This window comes from Ovis aries, chromosome 1 (assembly GCF_016772045.2).
Source record: "Ovis aries strain OAR_USU_Benz2616 breed Rambouillet chromosome 1, ARS-UI_Ramb_v3.0, whole genome shotgun sequence".
In the NCBI taxonomy this organism is placed as follows: Eukaryota; Metazoa; Chordata; class Mammalia; order Artiodactyla; family Bovidae; genus Ovis; species Ovis aries.
Window position 1 is genome coordinate 39,698,789 of NC_056054.1, and position 23,930 is coordinate 39,722,718.

The following is a 23,930-nucleotide window of genomic DNA, read 5'->3' on the forward strand; positions in this document are numbered from 1 at the left end:
TTAACAGACATGTCGAGAGGCAGTTGCCATGCTTCAGGGAACAATTCAGTGTCCAATTCCTTCAACCAGAAAACAGAGTGTTATAGGATGGTGCTTTATGGAATAACGTGTAAATATATAGAGGCTCTAGAAAACTCCAAGCTGCTAAGGAAATAATAGAAGCACATGTCCAATTAAAGAAAATTGGAAATGATTTCTTATAATAAAGAATAATTTTTAAATGGAAGAAATAATGCAGTATCACTGGCTGAAATTTCTTCTTGAAAAGAGTCTGACACCAAAATGTTTAATTTGGTTCTTGTTTCTACATCTCTCACTAAGCTAGTATGTAATTCATCCCTTTTTGTGAAGGCAATAGCTGGCAATGGTTGCCTCTAGCCCAGAAGAATTTCTGAGGCTTTGATTCTAGCCCTTGGTGCCAGATCTCACAATCACTCTGCCTCTTTTTCCTACAGAGATTTGTATGAGAATGTTTCAGAAGCTTTCCTTCAATAGTAACCAGCACTTAATTAAAAAAAATTAAATGTAACCCTTACATGTTCTGCTGGCCATTTTGTCTTTGGATAGTTCAGCTGGCTAAGATCCAATACTATCTTTTTAATGGCTTAATTTCCTGGCAATAATAAAGATGAAGCTTTCAGATTATAGAATGCTTCTTCAACTACTCAGAAATAAAATAGAAACTTCTATTAACTTCATTTCTACAGTTATATTTTTATCACTGGAAAGATTATTAAACTCTTGTGCATATTTTAAAAAGCTTTTTATTTTATGAGTAGTGATGAGTGGTTATATTATGATTTTAAGTTTTAACTCTATTGCATATCTTTGTGCCACAAATAATAAGTTTATTCTTGTATGATACAGAATAACTGTATAATACAGTTTACAAAGTATATGCCCTATTGGTTCTTTTGTTTATTTTTTATTGAGATATAGTTGATGTACAATATTATGTAAGTTTCACACGTACAATGATAGTGATTCACAATTTTTAAAGGTTATATTCCATTTATAGTTATTATAAATTATTGGCTAAATTCCCTGTTGTATAATATATTTTTGTAGTTTGTTTATTTTGTGCTTAGTTGTTTGCACCTCTTAATCTGTATTTTTTTAATCAATTCAATATTATTGTTTTTTCACTTATCAACCAATATTTACTGAACACCAAATTCCATAGTTGTATATGAACCCAATGAGCTGGGCATTGTTATTACTCTGTTTTACACATGAGAAAACCAAGACCAAGGGAAGCTAAGTAATTTACCTAAAAATCACACATGGAATATGAGAGATTGGTAACAGTGTAAATTCTGAATGTATATTGCCAAGACCCTGCAATTTACCAGTAGTGTGACCTTGGGAAAGTTTCTTAACCTCTTTGTGTCCCAGTTCTCTCATCTGTAAGATGAGAATAATCACAGAACATACCTCATAACACTGAGACTCTCTAACAGTGCCTGGTGCACAGCGAGTGCTCACTAAGTGTGGCTATTTATAGTACAGTTAGGCTGTGTCCCAAAGACTTGAACTGAGTCCTCTGATTCCACATGCATTATCCTTTGTTTTATATTACATTGCCTCCATTATATGATATAAAATTGTTCTTTCTCTATAACTTGAGATTTAAATTCAAACTCTGAAGTATGTGTGGTACATTTTCAATAATTACAATTATTTATTCATAATCATAGACAATCATGGGAAAATGTACTGATGATCCACTGTTCTCTGTCCATCACTATAGAATGGCAAATAAAAAGTTTGGCAGAGAACAAACCAATACATCTGGTTGTGGGCAACAGCACCTTAATGGCAAAATCCAATCCCCATAAGGAAATGTTTATGTTACAGGAAAAGAATTCCTTCAGACCAGTGTACCCTGCAATAGTGAGCGGAGGCTTCCTGGCATTTGTTTGCTGTCAACAAGACAGACCAAGCAGCCTGAAGCATCGTGGGAATGCTTGCTTTCACCTTGGGATACTTTCATTCCTAGAGCCTTTGAACTAGCGATGAGGGCAGGTATCTCCAAAAATACATTTAGATGCAAGAAGCAGTATCATCAAATTCCAGTGCAGTGGTCTCAGTCTTGACCACTCATTAGAATCCCCAGAGGAGCTTGTGAAAATTTCCATGTTAAAGGTGCACCCCCCAGACCAATTATAGTAGGGTCTCGGGAGCAGAACCCTGGGAGAGTAGTTTTTATAGCTCCCCAGGTGGTTACGATATTCAAGCAATGGAAAGGTCCTTATGGGAAAAGCCTGATGTCAGAAATTAGAGACTCTTAGTTAAGTGAATTTAGGTTAGTCATTTAACTCTTTGTATCTCATTTTTCATTTCTATTCATTGACAAAAATATTCTTTCCTAAGTTGTTCCTCTATGGTTAGCATAAGGTAGTATGTGTGAAAATAGAACTTAAAAGGAGGTAAGTTAGTGCTTGTATATTTCTTTGGACATGACAGTCCCAGAGTGGAAAAAATTTTTTCAGATCAGCCTATACAGATGTTGGACAATAGGTGTATCATAGAAGAAAACAGTAGAAGTGATGTCCGGTAATCCTCAGAAGTAAAGGCAGGAAGAACTATACTATGGAGGCAACAGAGGATGCTTTCTACCAAAGATTACCAAATTGCCACACTGTCAAGTTCTGGTAGCGATGAGAGATTTTAACGAAGAATTTCTGACAAAATCTCACCAGTTCTCATTTCTTCACTATTCCCCTCTGAACATCATCCACTGACCATATTCTCTGTCTAAACAGCAGGTTGTATTGAAGACAAAATGATAAGCATTATCATAAGCTTTTTGAGGCATTTAACGTTAGATGGTAGGAGACAGATGAGTGAAAAAACTATGAGAATAAAATTTTTTAAGTCACTCAGTCACGTGTGACTCTTTGCAATCCCATGGACTGCAAGCATGCCAGGCTTCCCTGTCCTTCACTATCTCCCAGAGTTTGCTCAGACTCATGTCATCGAGTCGGTGATTCCATTCAACCATCTCATCCTCTGTCACCCCCTTCTCCTCCTGACTTCAATCTTTCCCAGCATCAGGGTCTTTTCCGGTAGGTTGGCTCTTCATATCAGGTATCCAAAGTATTGGAGCTTCAGCTTTAGCAACAGTTCAGATTTCCTTTAGGATTGACTAGGTTGATCTCCTTGCTGTCCAAGAGACTCTCAAGAGTCTTCTTTAGTACCACAGTTCAAAAGTATCAATTCTTTGGTGCTCAGCCTTCTTAATTGTTCAACTCTCATATCTGTACATGACTACTGAAAAACCATAGCTTTGACTAGACAGACCTTTGTCTATAAAGTGATGTCTCTGCTTTTTAACTCACTGTCTAGGTTTGTCATAGCTTTTCTTTCAAGGGGCAAGTGTCTTTTAATTTCATGGCTGTCGTCGTTGTCCACAGTGATTTTTGAGCCCAAGAAAATAAAATCTGTCACTGTTTCCATTTTTTCCCCTTTATTGCTATGAATTGATGGGACTGGATATCATGATCTTGGTTTTTTCAATGTTGTGTTAAAAGTTTGTACAAATATGGTGGCATCTGTCCTCTCTCAGATAGTAGAGAAAGCAATGGAGAAAATGACTCTGTAATATAAGAATAATGGGATTATTCAGAAAAGATGACCGTGCCATTTGGGATTTCAGAACATATAAGGAAGAGAGTGCCATACATACTCAAATAGAAAATATAGGAAAGGCAATTCCAAAAAATCAAGGAAAGACATGAATTATCCTTAAATGGAAACATCAAATTTTCCCTGGTGGCCTAGTGGTTCAGTTCAGTTCAGTTGCTCTTTCGTGTGCAACACTATGCAACCCCTTGGACTGCAGCACAACAGGATTTCCTGTCCATCAGCAACTCCCGGAGATTGCTCAAACTCATATCCTGCAAGTGGGTGATGCCATTCAACCATCTCATCGTCTGTCATCCCCTTCTCCTCCTGCCTTCAATCTTTCCCAGCATCAGGGTCTTTTCCCATGAGTCAACTCTTCACATCAGGTGGCCAAAATATTGGAGCTTCAGCTTTAGTCCTTCCAATGAATATTCAGGACTGATTTCCTTTAGGATTGACTGGTTTGATCTCCGGCAGTCCAAGGGACTCTCAAGCATCTTCTCCAACACCACAGTTCAAAAGCATCAATTCCTTGGCACTTTGCTTTCTTTATAGTCCAACTCTCACATCCACACATGACTACTGGAAAAATCATAGCTTTGACTAGACAGACCCTTGTCAGCAAAGTAATGTCTGTGCTTTTTAATATGCTGTCTTGGTTGGTCATAGTTTTCCTTCCAGTGAGCAAGCGTCTTTTGATTTCATGGCTGCAGTCACCATCTCCAGTGATTTTAGAGCCCAAGAAAATAGTCTGTCATTGTTTCCATTGTTTCCCCATCTATTTGCCATGAAGTGATGGGACCAGATGCCATGATCTTCATTTTTTGAATGTTGAGCTTTAAGCCAGTTTTTTCACTCTCCTCTTTCACTTTCATCAAGAGGTTCTTTAGTTCCTCTTCGCTTTCTGCCATAAGGGTGGTGTCATCTGCATATCTGAGGTTATTGATACCTCCCCCGGTGATCTTGATTCCAGCTTGTGCTTCATCCAGCCTGGCATTTCGCATGATGTACTCTGCATATAAGTTAAATAAGCAGAGTGACAATATACAGCCTTGACGGACTCCTTTCCCAATTTGGAACCAGTGTGCTGTTCCATGTCCAGTTCTAACTGTTGCTTCTTGACCTGCATACAAGTTTCACAGGAAGCAGATAAGGTGATCTGGTATTCCCATCTCTTTAAGAATTTTCCACAGTTTGCTGTGATACACACAGTCAAAGGCTTTGGAGTTGTCAATGAAGCAGAAGTAGATGTTTTTTTCTGGAACTTGCTTGCTTTTTCTATAATCTAGTAGATGTTGGCAATTTGATCTCTGGTCCCTCTGCCAGCTTGTAAATCCAGCTTGTACATCTGGAAGTTCTTGGTTCACATTCCGTTGAAGCCTAGCTTGGAGGATTTTGAGCATGACCTTGCTAGCATGTGAAATGAGTGCAATTGTGCAGTAGTTTGAACCTTTTTTGGCATTGCCTTTCTTTGGGCTTCCCTGGTGGCTCAGAGGGTAAAGCATCTGCCTGCAATGCAGGAGCCCTGGGTTCGATCCCTGGGTCAGGAAGATCCCCTGGAGAAGGAAATGGCAACCGGCAACCCACTCCAGTACTCTTGCCTGGAAAATCCCATGGACAGAGAAGCCTAGTAGACTATATATAGTCCATGGGATCGCAGAGTCGGACACGACTGAGTGACTTCACTTTCACTTTCACTTCTTTGGGATTGGAATGAAAATTGATCTTTTCCAGTCCTGTGGCCATTGCTGAGTTTTCCAAATATGCTGGCATAATGAATGCAGCACTTTAACCACATCATCTTTTAAGATTTGAATTAGCTAGAATTCCATCACCTTTACTAGCTTTGTTCATAGTGATGCTTCTTAATGCCCATTTGACTTCATAATTCAGGATGTCTGGCGCTAGGTGAGTAATCACACCATCATGATTATCCATGTCATTAAGATATTTTTTGTATAGTTTTTCTGTTTATTCTTGTTACCTCTTCTTAATATCTTCTGCTTCTGTTCTCTTAATATCCACTGCTTCACTGCTAAGGGCCAGGTTCAATCCCTGGTCAGAGAACTGAGATGCCACAAGCTGCTAGTGTGACAAAAAATTTTTTGTGTATTTCAAGTCTTTGACTGTGTGGATCACAACAAACTGTGAAAAATTCTTAAAGAGGTGGGAATACCAGGTCACCTTACCTGCCTCCTGTGAAACCTGTATGCAGGTCAAGAAGCAACAGTTAGAACCAGACATGGAACAATAGACTGGTTCCAAACTGGGAAAGGAGTATGTCAAGGCTGTATATTGTCACCCTGTTTATTTAACCTATATGCAGAGTACATCATTCAAATAGTAATGAATGAGTAATGAATAGTACCTTTGAGAAGACATTTATCAACTTTTCTGTGTCTGTCTGTCTGTGAAGTGGGTATTATAATGGTAAGACTGCATATCTACAAGTACCCGCATACAAAGTAAGAATTCTATTAATGTTAATTATTATAATCATCTAAAAGTAATAATGAATCCTGCTAAGGACTCTGGGGAGTGCAGGTTTGCTTCCTTGAAGGAAGGAAGGAATATATTCCAAATAACAATAAAAAGAATATCAACAAAGTCTATAAGAATATGCATGTATGTGTGTTTGAATTAAATATATTAAAGTATAGATAGGAACATTGCTGGTGAAAATCATGTAACAATAATAGAAGAAAAGGAGAATGACTAAGTTTAAATGTTTTTTGTGTCAATGACAAATTTCATCAAGCTGGAAGGCGTTAATTAATCACTGTTAAGAAGGAAGCTTTGGACTCAGAGGGAGAGAGGGACAGGGTGGGATGATTTGGGAGAATGACATTCTAACATGTATACTATCATGTGAATTGAATCGCCAGTCTATGTCTGACGCAGGATGCAGCATGCTTGGGGCTGGTGCATGGGGATGACCCAGAAAGATGTTATGGGGAGGGGAGGTGGGAGGGGGGTTCATGTTTGGGAATGCATGTAAGAATTAAAGATTTTAAAATTTAAAAAATAAAAAACTAAAATTAAAAAAAAAAAAAAAGAAGGAAGCTCCAGATAAGGACAAGACTGGGAGGGAGCATCAGGTTGGTTAAATAGTTCACGGCTGTAAACCCAGGACAATTAGAAGAAAGAGAGAGAAAAAGAGGTGGGGGATAGGGGAGAAGGGAAGGGGAGGAGAGGAGGGAGAGGCAGAAAGCTGGGGGAGGACAAAGGAGAGAAGGAAGAATATATGTGTGTGTGTGAATGATTTGGCTTAATAGCATTTCATGTAAAAACCACCAGTCCTTAAGCTTAGTAGGTTTTCAGTAACTTTATGTGAAACTCATTGAAGGCATAAGGCTTATAATTAACCACAGACATATGAGCCAGTGGTGTAATGTGATTTCCAGAATGCCAAGGCAGATCTGAACTAAATTGATCTGTCTGTTCTGAGGGAGACAGCAATCCCACCTGCATCTTGCTATTGGTATGAAGTCAAGATTCTGAGCCAGTTCTGGATAAAAATTCTAGTAGGAATATCAACAGAGTTCACCAATGGGCTGAGAATGGTTAGGTCTCTAGAAAATTATGACTTAAGAAAAAGTTGAAGGAACTGAGACTGCCCTGAGAGCTATCTTCAAATATTAGAGGGACCCTGCCCATGGGGGAGGGATAAATTTACTCAGTATTGCTGGAGGGGGTCAGAAGGATGAACAGAGGAAACTCAGATTAAGCCCTCAGATTAAGGAAGGACCGTGTGACCTACATAGCTGTCAATGGGATGGGCAGTCTCAAAATACAGAGGAGAATTTTCTGTCATTGGCAAGGGATTTAGAGGCTGGATGATCATTTGTTGTAGATGCTTGCTTTGTGGAAAATCATAATCTGCAATGTCACATCAGACTCCAAGGTTTTATTGTTTTCACTTGAAGTGCTGAATTAGAATTTTATTAAATAATGATGTCAGTTTCTATATGAGCTATTTTAACACTGTCTTCATTTCTGTAAGTTATATATAAACAGTTGTCAGTATAATGATAAATTCAGTCAGTTCAGTTCAGTCGCTCAGTCGTGTCTAATTCTTTGTGACCCCGTGGACTACAGCACACCACGCTTCCTTGTCACCAGCTCCCGGAGCTTGCTCAAACTCATGTCCATCGAGTGGGTGATGCCATCCAACCATCTCATCCTCTGTCCTCCTCTTCTCCTTCTGTCTTCAATCTTTCCAGCATCAGGGTCTTTTCCAGTGAGTCAGTTCTTAGCATCAGGTGGCCAAAGTATTGGAGCTTCACCTTCAGCTTTAGTCCTTCCAATGAATATTCAGGACTGATTTCCCTTAGGATTGACTGGTTTGATCTCCTTGCAGTCCAGGGCACTCTCAAGCATCTTATCCAGCACCACAATTCAAAAGCATCAATTCTTTGGTGCTCAGCTTTCTTCATGGTCCAGCTCTCACATCCATACATGACTACTGGAAAAAACCATAGCCTTGACTAGATGGACCTTTGTTGGCAAAGTAATGTCTGCTTTTTAATATGCTCTCTAGGTTGGTCATAGCTTTCTTTCCAAGGAGCAAGCGTCTTTTAATTTCATGCCTGCAGTCACCATCTCCAGTGATTTTGGAGCCCAAGAAAATAAATTCTGTCACTGTTTCCATTGTTTCCCCATCTTTTTGCCATGAAGTGATGGGACCGGATACCATGATCTTAGTTTTTGAATGCTGAGTTTTCACTCTCCTCTTGCACTTTCATCAAGAGGTTCTTTAGTTCCTCTTCACTTTCTGCCCTAAGAGTGGTGTCATCTGCATATCTGAGGTTATTGATATTTCTCCTGGCCATCTTGACTCCAGCTTGTGCTTCATCCAGCCTGGCATTTCGTATGATGTACTCTGCATGTAAGTTAAATAAGCAGATGACAATATACAGCCTTGGCGTACTCCTTTCCCAGTTTGGATCCAGTCTGCTGTTCCATGTCCAGTTTTAACTGTTGCTTCTTGACCTGCATACAGGTTTTGCAGGAGCCAGGTAAGGTGATCTGGTATTCCCATCTCTTTAAGAATTTTCCACATGGTCTTTGTATAAGAGTTTGTATAAGTTACACAGTTAAAATCTGATTATTCAAACAACATCAAACATCACAAAATTTAAGTAAAAAGAATTTGGAAAGTGTCTGAGGATTGTAATGTGACTTGAACTATGATAGTATGTGTTATTGCCTCATACCAACTAAAGACATGTATTATTTTAAACTTTGAACTGTTGTTAAAGAACGTATACATAGCTCCTTTTTAAATTGTTCTAATTTCAGTTCTTAAAGATCCGAGTTTCATTAAACAGTATTATAATTGGAGGAAAGATGATCTAAAACATACTAAAGAATGGAGTTTAAGGTAAGTAATTTTAAGTGTCTAGAATATTTTACTCTGCACCTGAAATATCTATTATTCACTTTCTACTAACTGAACTATTAGAAGAAACCCATTGAATTTATTTAAAACCTGAACAAAACCAAGTATCCTTTTGTCCTTTCATATGAACCCCAGTGGGAAATACCTTTGCTATCTACTGCCTTCCAAAGATGGAGACAGGATCTGAGCCACCGTGAAGGGATCTCACAGTACTTTTCCTATTAATTTTCTTGTTTCCATCCTCGTTGTTGTTCAGTCACCAAGTCGTGTCCAACTCTTTGTGACTCCATGGACTGCGGCACACCATGCTCCTCTGTCCGCCACTATCTCCGAGAGTTTACACAAATTCATGTCCATTGAATCAGTGATGCCATCTAACCATGTCATCCTCTGCCACCTGCTTCTCCTTTTGCCTTCAGTCTTTCCCAGCATCAGGATCTTTTCCAGTGAGTCAGTTCTTCTCATCAAGTGGCCAAAGTATTGAAGTTTCAGCTTCAGCATCAGTCCTTCCAATGAATATTCAGGGTTGATTTCCTTTAGAATTGATTGGTTTGATCTCCTTGCAGTCCAAGGGACTCTGAAGAGTTCTCCAGCATCACAATTCAAAAACATCAATTCTTTTAGTGCTCAGCCTTCTTTATGGTCCAACTCTCACATCTGTATAGATCACCAGTTAGCATTTCATCTTTCTCATAGTTTCAAATATCTTTTCCTCTTTCACAGAAGGATTATTCACTCAGGAACCAAGTGTATTAAATTAATGAGGAAGTATATAATTAAATACAATGATAAATTGTGACAGTATCTTTTGTAATTACTTTTAGACCACATTAAGGAAAGGACCTTAATCTCAGCTTTGGTCTTGTGACTTCTAAAGGCAGGTTTTTTGCTTCATCGTGTTAGAGCACAGATTCCATCTCCACTCTGTGGTACTGGCTGTGTTGTAGTGGTCATTTATTCTGATGTGTTTATTTCAAAGCATGCAGTGAATGTGCTACCACAAAGCTACGGGAATTACAGTTCCTATTTTTTGTATTTATTTCATTTTTTAGCTCCTTGTTAGCATTGTGACCTCTTTACTAGGTGAAAATACAGGATTAATAAAAATAGTGTGCTTATTAAGAATTTGTGTAGAAACCAAGGCTCTTAAAATAGACTTTCCTGTCCTTTGATATTATAGTTCAGATCGAGTTTTTCAGTTGGAGACTTTTATTCAGTTAATTTCTGCATCAACCTTCCTTTGAGCCAAAATGGAGAAAAGCTTTTGCACTAGATAGATACTTTTCTGCTTTCAGAGTAAATTGCAAGCAGTAGAAAAGTTTTTATGGAGCAGAAGTTGAAGAAGTATGAGCGTGGTTTTTGTTTTTTTTTCTGGAAGGCATGTTTCAAGTTTCACTTAAAGAAACCTATGTAGAATATAAGGTTAATTTTGCTTTGACATGACTTCCTTTTCGATTTCCTCTGACAGAACTATTTTGTTTTATTTGTTTGATTATTGATTCATTATGTAAGGCCAATCCCACAGAACTCAAAATGTAGAGAGTAGGACAATGTCATTTTCACCTTATCCACCCACTTCTCTCATATGGCTCAAATAATTGTGAGCTGTTGGAGTGCTAGAACATTTTCCAAAATACATTATTTTGAAGTTATAGGTCAGATTATCATGTGCATGGTAACCCTGTCAGAATAAAACTCTCACACCTTATGCCATCTGGTGGTTGATGAGAATATATTTAGATCAGATGATAACAAAACATTGATTTAAACAATATTTAAAGTGTTTAAAAGATATATTTATCTATATAATTTTATTGCATGCAAAAATATAAAGCATGATAGAATCCATTTTTTAAAATAATTAATAAAAATCTTGTTTATCAAAATACATAAGGTATAATAAAGTGGTCAATTCACTAAATTCAAGTAAAATTTTTGGGAATCTATGCAAGTGAGTAGTTGGTCTATGTGTACATGGAATATAATACCTTATGCATCCCTCTGTTTTTAATATTTGAAAATACTTTCCTCACAAGGAAATTTCCCCTTTGAAAAAACCCAGAAAATGCAAATTGAGAGTCTTTCATCTACAGAGTTCAGGAAAAAGACTTATCCCTTCTGCCTCATGGCCCTCTCCCCTACTGTCTTCCCATCCCCTCATCAATCAAGACTGATTCGTTAGCTATCCTAATTTTTTTTTTTCCTCCTTATTGTTTGGGAACATAGGATCTTTTCACCACTTTGTGCTTTCTGCCTGGGATATCTTTCCCAGCAGGGTCTCAAGTTAGGATTTGGTCTGAGTTAAAAGGTGGGACAGAGGGCACTTAAATACATGGGCGTGGGAGCCAGACTTCTTGCGTCTAAATCCTGCCTCTGCCAGTTACCAACTCTGTGACCTCGGGCATGTTATCTGACTGCTTTGTCCCTCAGTTTCCTTATCTATTAAATGGCAGTAATAACTCTACCCACCTCCCAAGGAGATTGTGAGGATTAAACATACTGATATGTGCATGTAAGACGCTTCAGACTGTATCTGGTACATGTAAAGTGCGCCCCACTTGAGGTTCACTATTATTCTTCTTTTCCTTTCTGTGGCCCTAGTTCAATTGTCATGTGGAAACTCTTTCTGGACAGCATGGGGGAAGGGGGTGGGCTGGAGTGTCATACAGATCTTGGACAAATTCTTACCCTCTCTGAGCTTATCTCCTTATCTGTTATATGAGATATTACCTACTTTGCAAAGTGGTTTTGCATTTGATGTCTTGAATGAGATCGTATATATAAAAACCACATAGTGTTAGCATATGGACCTTCAGTAAATATTAGTTCCCAAGGAGAGGGGCTGACAAAAGCCCATGTTACCCAACTTTTTAGAGAATAAAAATAGAAACATGTAAAATTGTTGAAATCTTCTTAGTCTAGAAACCAAAAATCAACACCTATCAAGGCCACATTTATTTCAATCCCACTCTCCCCATGGTTCTTTTCCCTTCTCTGTCCTGTTATCTCTTCAGCCTGGCAAAGTGCTCCACAAGGGTGGCATGAAGATCCAACTCAAGTGTGTTTTGTGGAACGGTCCCTGCTTCAGGCTCCCATGTCCCCCCATCCTGTCCTTCTGTAGCACTCTGTCCCAGTCTCTCTCAGTGCCTGTGGTAGGGAAATTCATCTGTTCATGCAGAATGATTGGGGCAGGACCATTCTTGTAGCTTTGTATTCTCTGCACTTAGCCTGGTACCTGGCAACTAGTAGGCACTTGATTCACGTAGGTTGAATGATACATACTTACCCTGTTTTCCCACTTAATAAAAGGATTAAATGTGAAGGCAGTTAATTTTAGGAAAAGTAAAATGTTGGGGCCCATTCTAATGTACTGATTATGGTTATATTTGGGGTATTCTAAGGGTATAGTCAGTTCTGAAAGGTCTTGTAGGTCTTCATAGAACCGTTCAACTTCAGCTTCTTCAGCATTACTGGTTGGGGCATAGACTTGGATTACTGTGATATGAATGATTTGCCTTGGAAACGAACAGAGATCATTCTGTCATTTTTGAGATTGCATCCAAGTACTGCATTTCGGACTCTTTTGTTGACTATGATGGCTACTCCATTTCTTCTAAGGGATTCCTGCCCGCAGTAATAGATATGGTCATCTGAGTTAAATTCACCCATTCCAGTCCATTTTAGTTCGCTGAGTCCTAGAATGTCAATGTTCACTCTTGCCATCTCCTGTTTGACCACTTCCAATTTGCCTTGATTCATGGACCTGACATTCCAGGTTCCTATGCAATGTTGCCTCTTTACAGCATTGGACCTTGTTTCTATCACCAGTCACATCCACAACTGGGTATTGTTTTTGCTTTGGCTCCATCCCTTCATTCTTTCTGGAGTTATTTCTCCACTGATCTCCAATAGCATATTCGGCACCTAATGAACTGGGGAGTTCCTCTTTTGGTATCCTATCATTTTGCCTTTTCATACTGTTCATGGGGTTCTCAAGGCAAGAATACTGAAGTGGCTTGCCATTCCCTTCTCCAGTGGACCACATTCTGTCAGGCCTCTCTACCATGACCTGCCTGTCTTGGGTTGCCCCACAGGGCATTGCTTAGTTTCATTGAGTTAGGGGAGGCTGTGGTCCTAGTGTGATTAGATTGACTAGTTTTCTGTGATTATGGTTTCAGTGTGTCTGCCCTCTTGCAACACCTACCATCTTACTTGGGTTTCTCTTACCTTGGACGTGGGGTATCTCATCATAGCTGCTTCAGCAAAGCACAGCTGCTGCTCCTTACCTTGGACAAGGGGTATCTCCTTACCGCCGCTCCTCCTGACCTTGAACATGGAATAGTTCCTCTAGGCCCTCCTGCGCCTGCACAGCCACCGCTCCTTGGCCGTGGGGTCGCTCCTCCCAGCTGCTGCTCCTGGCCTTGGGCAGGGGTAGCTCCTCTAAAGACCAGCTGGTGCCTTTCCTAACAAAGTAAGAGAAGGTAAAGTCCCAGTGATCGTCCAGCCACGCTTCAACCGATTTATGGTCCCATTGCTGTTGCGGCTACACGGAACTGGGGCCAGCCCTCTCCATGATCAGTGCGGCACTTACTCCTTGGAAAAAAAGTTATGACCAATCTAGATAGCATATTCAAAAGCAGAGATATTACTTTGCCGACTAAGGTCTGTCTAGTCAAGGCTATGGTTTTTCCAGTGGTCATGTATGGATGTGAGTTGGACTGTGAAGAAAACTGAGCACCGAAGAATTGATGCTTTTGAACTGTGGTGTTGGAGAAGACTTTTGAGAGTCCCTTGGACTGCAAGGAGATCCAACCATTCCATTCTGAAGGAGATCAGCCCTGAGATTTCTTTGGAGGGAATGATGCTGAAGCTGAAATTCCAGTACTTTGGCCACCTCATGTGAAGAGTTGACTCATTGGAAAAGACTCTGATGCTGGGAGGGATTGGGGGCAGGAGGAGAAGGGGACGACCGAGGATGAGATGGCTGGATGGCATCACGGACTCGATGGATGTGAGTCTGAGTGAACTCCAGGAGTTGGTGATGGACAGGGAGGCCTGGGGTGCTGCGATTCATGGGGTCGCAAAGAGTCAGACACGACTGAGTGACTGAACTGAACTGAAGGGTATAATGATAGAGCAGTGATTGAAAACTGGAAATATAAATGACTATCATGAATATTTTATGTAAATTATTAAGTTTTACACATGTTTTTAGTTAGTATTAATAGGAACTTACTGCCATTATAAACAGCTCATAAATATTCATGAACCAATCATTTGATTTGGTGTTCATTTCTAAGGTCTTTTTCTTTCTTGCTGGACTTTTGGCTATTCATGAAAAGGCTTTATATCTACCAAGACATGGGAAAGAATATGAACCTAGAATCTAATCAGTAGTTCATATTTATTTTCTCCAGAGAAAAGGAAAGCTACAAACTAGGAAAGCAGTGCAAGCTTTTCTTTTGACTATCTTTACTTAAGCACATGTAACTTGACTTTTACATCATCTCTATACCTAGTGATTGCTTATCTGGTCATGGAAGGAACTACGGCAGTCATCTAAGCTTTGTCAGCCAGCAAGTTATCTAAATAAAAGTGATACATTCTGGAGAAGTTTTGCATTCAGTGTGACTTTGGGAGAGAATATTGCCTTTGCCCATACTTTGAAGTACAAAGGAAACCGGAACTAACATGGTGAAACGCCTACTGTATATTATGCATTCTCTCTTCATTTCCTAATGTAACACTGGCCGCACGGTGGGGTGGACAGTTACACCTCCAAGCATAAGCACACGCCTCCAAGTGTAACCCACAAGAAGATCCACCAGCTACCTTCAAAGCCACAGCAAATCAACCTACACTCCAAGTCAGACCACTTCCCTTGTCATACAGACAGAGCCCCATGACAAGGTTCCTAGCTTCCCTTTTCAACTGGATTGTCACTCCTAGGCTTCTGGAAAGGAGTGTGGAGGAAATGTAGAGGCAGCTATATTGCAGTTTGCTAATGAGCGAAAAAAGGAGGCACAAAGAGATTAACCAACTTGCTCAAAGTTATTGATAAACACATACTGTTTTTGAAAACTGAAACTGTATCTCCCATCTGCCTATGAATATGTGCTGATTAAAAGCTTAAATTTTTCAGGTACATGTAAAAATACTACCTACCCAGTTACTAACACAAGTCTGCTATTATGGAAAAGTGTTGTGGTTTTGGATTGATTTTAATTCTATTATTAAACAGTGTTAGTTCCTTTTTTCTTCTGTATAAAATGGGTTGTGCATGCGTGCTCAGTCATGTCCGACTCTTTGCCACCCCCTGGACTGTAGTCCACCAGGCTCCTCTATCCATGAAGTTTTCCAAGCAAGAGTACTGGAGTGGGTTGCCATTTCCTATTCCAAGGGATCTTTCCAACCTAGGGATCGAACCTGCATCCCCTGCACTGCAGATGAGCTCTTTACCGCTGAGCCACCAGGGAAGCCCTTTAATAAAAATGAATTGTTGTTGCTGTTGTTCAGTTGCTGAGTCGTGTCCAACTCCTTGCAACCTGGTGGACTGCAGCACACCAGGCTTCCAGCCAGTCACCATCTCCTGGAGTTTGCTCAAACTCATGTCCGTTGTCAGTGATGCCATCCAGCCATCTCATCCTCTGTCACTTCCTCCTCATCCTGCTTCAATCTTTCCGAGCATCAGGGTCTTTTCCAATGAGTCAGCTCTTTGCATCAGATGGCCAAAGTATTGGAGTTTCAGTTTTAGCATCAATCCTTCCAATGAATATTCAGAGTTGATTTCCTTTAGGATTGATTGGTTTGATCTCCTTGCAGTCCAAGAGACTCTCAAGAGTTTCTCCAGCACCACAATTCAAAGACATCAATTCTTTGGCACTCAGCCTTCTTTATGGTCCAGCTCTCATATCCATATACGACTATTGGAAAAACCATAGGTTTGACTATATGGACCTATGTTGGCAAAATAATGTCTCTGCTTTTTAATATGCTCTCTAGGTTTGCCATAGCTTTCCTTCCAAGGAGGAAGCATATTTTAAAATGGATTATCATGTGTCATATCAAAACACCAATATAAAACTTTCTTATATTTGTAAAATATAGTCTTAGTTGTACTGTATTTTAAATAAAGGAGTTAATATTCATTGTTTCTAAGTTCCTTTAGTGTCTGATTTTTTGACTGTGTGTTTTAACTCACAAAAATATGTGATCATCCTTTAACATAACTATGTTTGATTCCAAGTTTCTCCAGTTATAGAAAGTATCTGTTCTGGGTACGTTAACTTAATGTATGCTTCTGTTGTCCTTCCAGGATTATTGAAGTTAAACATTGTTTTTGTAGGTTTACATAATTATATATTTAATGCATTTTTAAGGAGGAATTAAATACTTTATTCCCCAAAGATTAAACCTTGAGTGCCATCTTGTGGTTAACAAGAGAAATGGCATTAGAATGATTATTTCAAATGTCCTTTTTAAAATAAAGACGTGGAAAAAATTAGAGGAGAAAAATTCTTTTAAAAAATAATTTTACTTAGTATCTGCTTAGATATTTTTAGAGACTGGAAGCTCAGCACTTCAGGAACATTCAACTAGCTCTAATCTTCCTTATTTCAAGCTTAAATCTAACCTCTTGTGATATTCAGCTATTCCAAATTTCTTTCATTCATTTAACAGACTTTGCTAGAAAACCTATTATGTACTTTTACGTAGTCTGCAAAGCCATTCAGAAAATGAGAAATTGCCTCCATCTTATAAAGAAGATTTTATCAGAAAAAAAGAAAAAAAAAAAAAAAAAGAATTTGCTAAGGTTACACACTCAGTGAACAACAGAGCTGAAATTCGAATCCAGGCCTACCTACCAGATGCTACAGGGCATGCCTTATTTGCTCAGATTGAGCATCAGCTCAGACACTAAGCACCTTGGCTGTGGATGTGGGTAGAAAGCATGATTCAGGGGAGACTGCTGTGGCAGAAGGGGCTTCCCAGGTGGCACTAGTGGTAAAGAACCTGCCTGCCAAGTCAAGAAACGTAAGAGATGTGGGTTCAATCCCTGGGTCAGAAAGATGCCCTGGAGGAGGGCGTGGCAACCCACTCCAGCATTCTTGCCTGGAGAATCCCATGGACAGAGGAGCCTGGCAGGCTACAGTCCATGGGATCACAAAGAGTCAGACATGACTGAAGACATTTAGCAGGCACCCACGTTGTGGCAGATGAGAAAGTACTGCTACCGTCCTTCGAAGAAACACAGGTAAGGCTCCTCTGATTTGTGGACTTGCCCTTTAAGTCTCACAAAATAGTCATTATGTCTTTCTCTTTCCTCCTCTTAAGTTTTCTCTTTTTCACAATAAACACACCCAGTTCTCTCAGCTATGTTTTTTTTAATGAATTTTTTTACTCTCTATTGTTTCTCTCTTATGGATATGATTCATTAATTTTTCTCTCAGAAGGTTGCCCCCAGATTTTACTGTGGGTCTTTGGCTGTAGCACAGAATCTGATGGATCTTCCTGTATTATAGACAGTGTGGCTTAAGGCTGCTTCGTCTCTCATCGCTCTTCAGAAAGAGGGGTTTCAATTCAGAAATATAGTAGGCTGCCTCCTGCCAAAAAGGGAATCATTTCTTTGGTTCTGCTCCCACATAGAACACTTCTGAGAGAATGATCTCTCTCTCTCTCTCCTCTCTCTCCCTCTCTCCATTGCCTACCCCTACAACAACCTACCCCACTCCCCAAGGCCACAGAAATGTGTTGCATAAAATTGCTTGTGCCTTGTTCTAAGCAAGGTAAGACTGAAGACAGCTGTGGTTGCCTAAAGGCTTATTAGCGTATATTCTACCTGAAGGGAAGGATAAAAAGCAGGCCAAGAAGTTTCTTAGAGCTTGTTACTGAAAGTCAGGTTACTAGATGGAAGGAGGTAATAAGTTGTATGACACTTGTTAAGTACATAGAGCAACTCCTCAAGAATGTGTATCAGTTTACAGAGCTACCAAAATGATAGAAGAATTTAATAAGAACAAGCGTTGGGGTTTTTTGTTTTGTTATTTTTAACTTAGTAATTATTGCAGCTTCTCTTATAGTCATTTTAATTGCATTTTTAATTTTAAAATTGTGACAAGATTTTTTTTATAATTTATATTTTCAGTTAGATAAAGGCAAATGTTTAAATGAAAGAGGAAATATCAATAGTATATAGTTTTTTGAGGACAAAGATTTACCATTGGGGGAGAAAAGGTGTAAATCAAGTTATACTGTTTTCTAACTGAAGTCATGTTTGCTTTGAGGAAAATAATGATTTTGTTTGTTTGGGAATTCATACAAGACTTGGTGTGCATTCCTGCTAGTTAGAGTGGCTAGAACTCTTAATTCAAAGGACATTGGATGGAAGCTTCAGAAGGGTCATACATTAGGAATAGGGCTATAAAAATAAAAAAGATAGGGCTAAGTCATGTCCGACTCTTGCGATCCCATGAACTATAGCCTGCCAGGCTCCTTTGTCCATGGGATTCTCCAGGCAAGAATACTGGAGTGGGTTGCCATTTCCTTCTCCAGGGGAACTTCCTGATCCAGAAATTGAACCCAGGTCTCCCGTGTTGCAGGCAGATGCTTTACCAACTGAGCTTGTCTCCAAGTAAAGGCTATTCTGTGCTGGGAGCCAGCACGAGGAGTCCTGCCCGTGGCAAAGGTCATGAGGTTAAGGGGCCCGACAGGCAAAGGCGAGTTGGGCCTTAAGGGAGCCTCGCTGGATCTGCTCGTGCATCTCTGCCAAAACTAGAGTCTGCCTGCCTTACTGCATTGTGCTTTTTGCCTACTCTTTTGACATTATACAGGGGGCTATCCCCCACCACCTCTCTCTGAAAAGGAGTTAACTTAGGACTCCAGTTAATAAATCTCCTGGGCATCACAAGGGTGTTTCAGTTCAAAAACCTCTCTGCTGGCAGACTAGCTTGTGCAACAGGATTATCTGCACTCTTGCTACTATGTACATGATTGTTTACAACCTCTCAACCATAAACAGCACAAAGAGTTTGGAGTATTTTGAAAGTCTTAGTTAGCATAGGGTTTTTCTAAAGATAAAAATCATGTTAGTGAAGGGTTTCATTGCTGAGTTAATGATTGCCCCCAGGCCTCCATATCCTCAGGCACCTGGGAATGAGTATGTTAATCGACGTAATTGGAATGTAGAAAAAGAAATATAGTAGTTTTGATGTTAGCAATACTAGACTTTTGAGTTAATGAATTTTCTCTGTTATAAATCATTGTACTCCTCTTTCTTTGTTATAAATAATTGTGTCCTTGCTATGTAAGAGGGTAACTTTATCACTATCTTAAGACTAAGTAGATCTTAAGGGGAAACAAGTTTTCTGATTAACCTTTATCAATAGAAAGAAAGGTGGGGCCATAAAATGTTAATCGGTCTCCAGACAAGAAGATATTGTGAACAAATGTAAGACCATTGTAAGAACAAAGATATGCTGATAAGGGTCGGAGCAGCTGACCCTGCATGACTCTCTTTCTTACATTTTTTTCGATGTACAACTAGAAGTATAAAGTGGACCTGGAAAATAAAGAAATGGACCAGTTCTTGGAAAGATTGGTTTCCCCCTGTGGTCTTTTCTCGTTCTCTTCTTATCTGGCTGAATTCCCATCTGGAGCACGGAGGCTCGCCAAGCCTACTAATTTTGCCTGGGCTTCTAAGATCTGAACGGGGTGGGGGGGCACTTTGTGTCCCCACTCCTTCGGGAGACCGGGAAGACACCTGTGGCCTACATAGGTGGTGCAAACTCCTTGTCTTAGAGTTCTATTGGTTTTCCGCATAAACCAAGTTATTCAGCATCTTTTCTCCACTAATTTTCCTACTACACTATTCTTTCCTAATCTCTCTTTATATTTCTAATTAAATAGTTCTTTCTTAGGACGCCGACTCCGTTCCCGCTTCAAATTCCCTGGATCCACTGGGGCTGGACCCCGGCAATTCTGGACCCCTATGGAACCCTAAACACAAACCTTGAAGTACTAAACTGAACTTGTAAGATACTAAACTTCATGCCACAGCAATGGACAACTATATATAAAGGAAAATAACAAAATTCAGCACCCGGCAACATGAAATTTACATTGTCTATCATCCCATCAAAAATGATCAGTTGTACAAAAAAGCAGGAAAATATAATTTTTCAGTTCAGTTCAGTCACTCAGTCGTGTCTGACTCTTTGTGACCCCATGAATTGCAGCACGCCAGGCCTCCCTGTCCATCACCATCTCCTGGAGTTCACTCAGACTCATGTCCATCGAGTCAGTGATGCCATCCAGACCGTCTCATCCTCGGTCGTCCCCTTCTCCTCCTGCCCCCAATCCCTCCCAGCAGCAGAAAATCTATCAGTATAAATAGATCCATAACTGATAGAAATAATAGAATTAGTAAGTGTGAACCTTAATGCAGTTTTTATACATCTTATAAAATATACTCAAGGATCTGAAGAAAATCATGAGTATAATAAAAAGTAATGGAAGATATACAAGAGACTAATGGAACATCCAGAGATAAAAGAAATACAAAATACTTTAAATACAAACTATATGGAAAGAAGCAAATTAGATACTGAAGAAGAAATGATGAACTTGAAAATGTAGCAATAAACACTCTTGAAAGTAAGCATAGTGAGAAAAAAAGATTTAAAGTCCTAATGCACTGTGGGATATTATTAAGTGGTATAAGATACACATAATTGGTGTACCCCAAAAAACTGACAGAAAAAATGTGCAAAGAAATAATTACGGCGGAAGATTTTCCAAATTTGATGAAAGATACAAACTCAGAGACGAAGAAGCTCAACAAATCCCAAGAAGCAGAAGTATAAAGAAACCATTCCAAGACATATAAAAATCAGATTGCTATTACTCAGTGATAGGAGAAAATCTTAAAAGCAATGAAGGTTAAACACACATACACACTGCATATAGAGGAACAAAGATAAGAACAACCGATAACTTCCTGTCAGAAAACTTGCAAGTCAAAAGATAATGGATGCCAGTTTTAAAGTGTTTAAAAGAAATTGTTAACCTAGAGTTTCATCAGTTCAGTTTAGTTGCTCAGTTCTGTTCAGTCATTCAAGTCATGTTTGATTCTTTCCGATCCCATGGACTGCAGCACACCAGGCCTCCCTGTCCATCATCAGCTCCCAGGGTTTGCTCAAACTCATGTTCATTGAGTCGGTGATGCCATCCAGCCATCTAATCCTCTGTCATCCCCTTCTTCTCCCGCCTTCAATCTTTCCCAGCCTCAGGTCTTTTCAAATGAGTCAGCTCTTTCAAGGATTGCTGGGAACCAGTGGAAGCTAGGAAGAGATAAAGAAGGATTCTTCCCTGAAGCCTTTGGGGGAAGCCTGGTCCTGCCAACCCCTTGTTTCTAGACTTGAGTCTCCAAAGCCATGAGAAATTAAATGTCTGTCATTTTAGGTCACCATGTTTGTAGTAATTTGTTATGGCTGCTTTAGGAAATTAACATACCTTGGTATACCGAAGGATGTTTTTATTACTCTTGAAATATTACTCTAACGCCATATTTGTTTACTTTTCTAGATACTCTTCCATGGGAAAACCCACATAGAGAGTAATTTCAGTTTACCATTGCATTAGTCAGTACTGAGAATGCCAACCATAGTCAAAACTCATTGCTCTGCTCCTTGGGTTCATTGGATTTGTTGGCCTTATTTTTTTCAAAAGTAGTGTGCACTTTCCAAAATTCATAGAAATTAGACAACTTCTTCTTCTTCTTTTAACTAAGTACAAATGTTTTTAATAGGTTTTTTTCAACCTAAGTTTCAAGAATAGGTCACTCAAACCTTATACATAGTCTTCCAGAAAACAGGGGGGGAAAAAACCTCACCAACTTATTGAACACATTGACATCAAAAGTTAACAATGATTTTTTAAATATTATTTTTCTAGAAATTGTGTTTGGCCTTTCCATTTATATTCATAAGTGACAGCTTCTTTTTGTTATTCTAGGTATATTGCTGCCATATCTCGGATTGCTAGAGAAAATATAAAGCCTCAGAAAGCCAATTATCAAACTGAAAGAAGTTATGTCTGCATACCTCCGAGTAAACTGAGTTCAATCTATTTGTTTTACTTTGTTTTTAAGACTAAGATACTAGTCACATTAATGCATTTAAATTTTTGTTTAGTTCAAATAAGTTGAAATATGTGAGGTCTAATCTTTTGTTCTTTTGAAGTTGCTTTGTTAACTCTTTCTGACTTACAAATTAAATTCAGTAAACTACTTACATAAGAATTGGAGCTTTGGGAAAAAAATGGACTAGTTTTACTCTCAAGCTTCTGTAGCCTTTAATAGGTGAATATTTATCATTTGAAAATCTAAGGCTAAATTTCAAAATGTATAAAAGTAGCAAAAATAAGCAAAACACTAAACTGACTCCTAGAGCTCATTTTAGATTTAGAGATAACTGCAATATGGCTAAAAAGAAAGGAATAAGTTAGTTGAGATGTTTTGGGTATTTTTTGTTAAGAATTAATGTTTTTTCAAAGAAACATTTGGAACAGATTGGGGGCAGGTCTTAAGCAAGAAGAGAGAGCTGGTAATTTATCATGGAAATCAGCTACTGTAGAAGGGAAAGCAAAATGTTTGGGGTCAGAGAATTTGGGTGGAGCCAGCAGGTCTGTGTAATTTAGGACAGCCTCTTAACCTCTGGGCTTCAGTTTCTTCATCCGCAGCTAGTGCTGGATACATGGAAAATGTTCAATATGTATTTGTTTCCAAAATCCTTCCCTACCTCACAGGATTCTTGTGAGTAAATGACTCCACATAGGTAAAAATTCTTTGTGAACTGGGAAGTCTTATAAATTATTATTTACTGCTTTTGCTGTTGCCTGTCCTTGAAACACAACCACATCTAATTCCCAGGCACAGGCAGTAACCTTCAATCAGTGATTCTTCAAGGTCCTACTCCCCTATCTCTAACTTTCTGTTCCCAGACTCCATATCTATCTGGTTAAGTTGATGATTACAATAATTTCTGTTCATGCTTTGTCAGACTGCTTTCTACAGCTCAAATCTGCTTATGTTTTTAGCATATCTAAAACCTCTTGTTTATCATTTCCTTCAGGAGAAAATTGCTACCCTTTGATAAGGCAAAGTCCTTAATATTCTAATCTGTCTGCCTTTCCAACTGCTATCATTTACTGATGTTTTACTTATACCATAAACACCACACTGACTTAGTAGGTCATGGTTGTTTATTCCTGTCTTCGTTTCAAAACATTTGAGAGGTGCATCGTCTTCTTACACCCCCCCAAAGACCATTGCTTCCTTTTCCTTCCTTTCTAGTACCTAATCCTTTGAGATTCAACTCAGATTTCTCTAAGAAACTTTTCCTGTGGGCTCTCATAGCATTTCTATCATGCCTTATCATGCTCTGTTAGTTTTCTATTGCTCTGTAACAAATTGCCACACACTTAATGGCTTAAAACAACACATTTTTATTTCAATTTCTGTGTGCTCAGAGATAAGGCACAGTGTAGCAGGACCCTCTGGTTGGGATATCATTAAACTATGATTCAGATCAGCTGGGCTGCATTCTCATCTGGAGGCTTGAATGGGGAATCTGCTTTTTGTAAGCTCACTGAGGTGAATACACAGAATTGTTGACAGAATTCACTCCCTTTTCTCTTTACTGCTGAGGATTTTCTTGCTGGCTGTGTGCTGGAGGCCTTTCTATGTTTTTAAGGCTGCCTGCAGTTCATTGCCATTCACAGCCTCCTGCTTCATCCACCCAGCAAGGAGAGTCTCTAGAACAAGTCCCATAGCAAGGTAGAAACTTAGGTAATGTGACATAATCATGGAGATGAGATTTCATTACCTTTGGCAGATTTCATTGAA

General features: G+C 39.2%; 1 protein-coding gene across 9 annotated transcripts in view; it reads left to right on the forward strand.

Moving 5' to 3' along the window:
• The window catches only part of UBE2U (ubiquitin conjugating enzyme E2 U), a 78,622-nt gene that overhangs the window by 46,545 nt on the left and 8,147 nt on the right, over positions 1–23,930 (forward strand). For 4 of the 9 annotated variants that reach the window (XM_004002044.6, XM_042249214.2, XM_027970836.3 and 1 more), the window contains 2 exons: positions 8,929–9,010; positions 22,040–22,134. In XM_004002044.6, the coding sequence (XP_004002093.2) occupies positions 8,929–9,010; positions 22,040–22,134 (177 nt within the window). Of the gene's footprint in view, positions 1–8,928; positions 9,015–14,547; positions 16,187–22,039; positions 22,135–23,930 lie in introns of those variants that run through there. The other 5 variants (XM_027970829.3, XM_027970839.3, XM_027970826.3 and 2 more) reach the window with 4 other exon arrangements.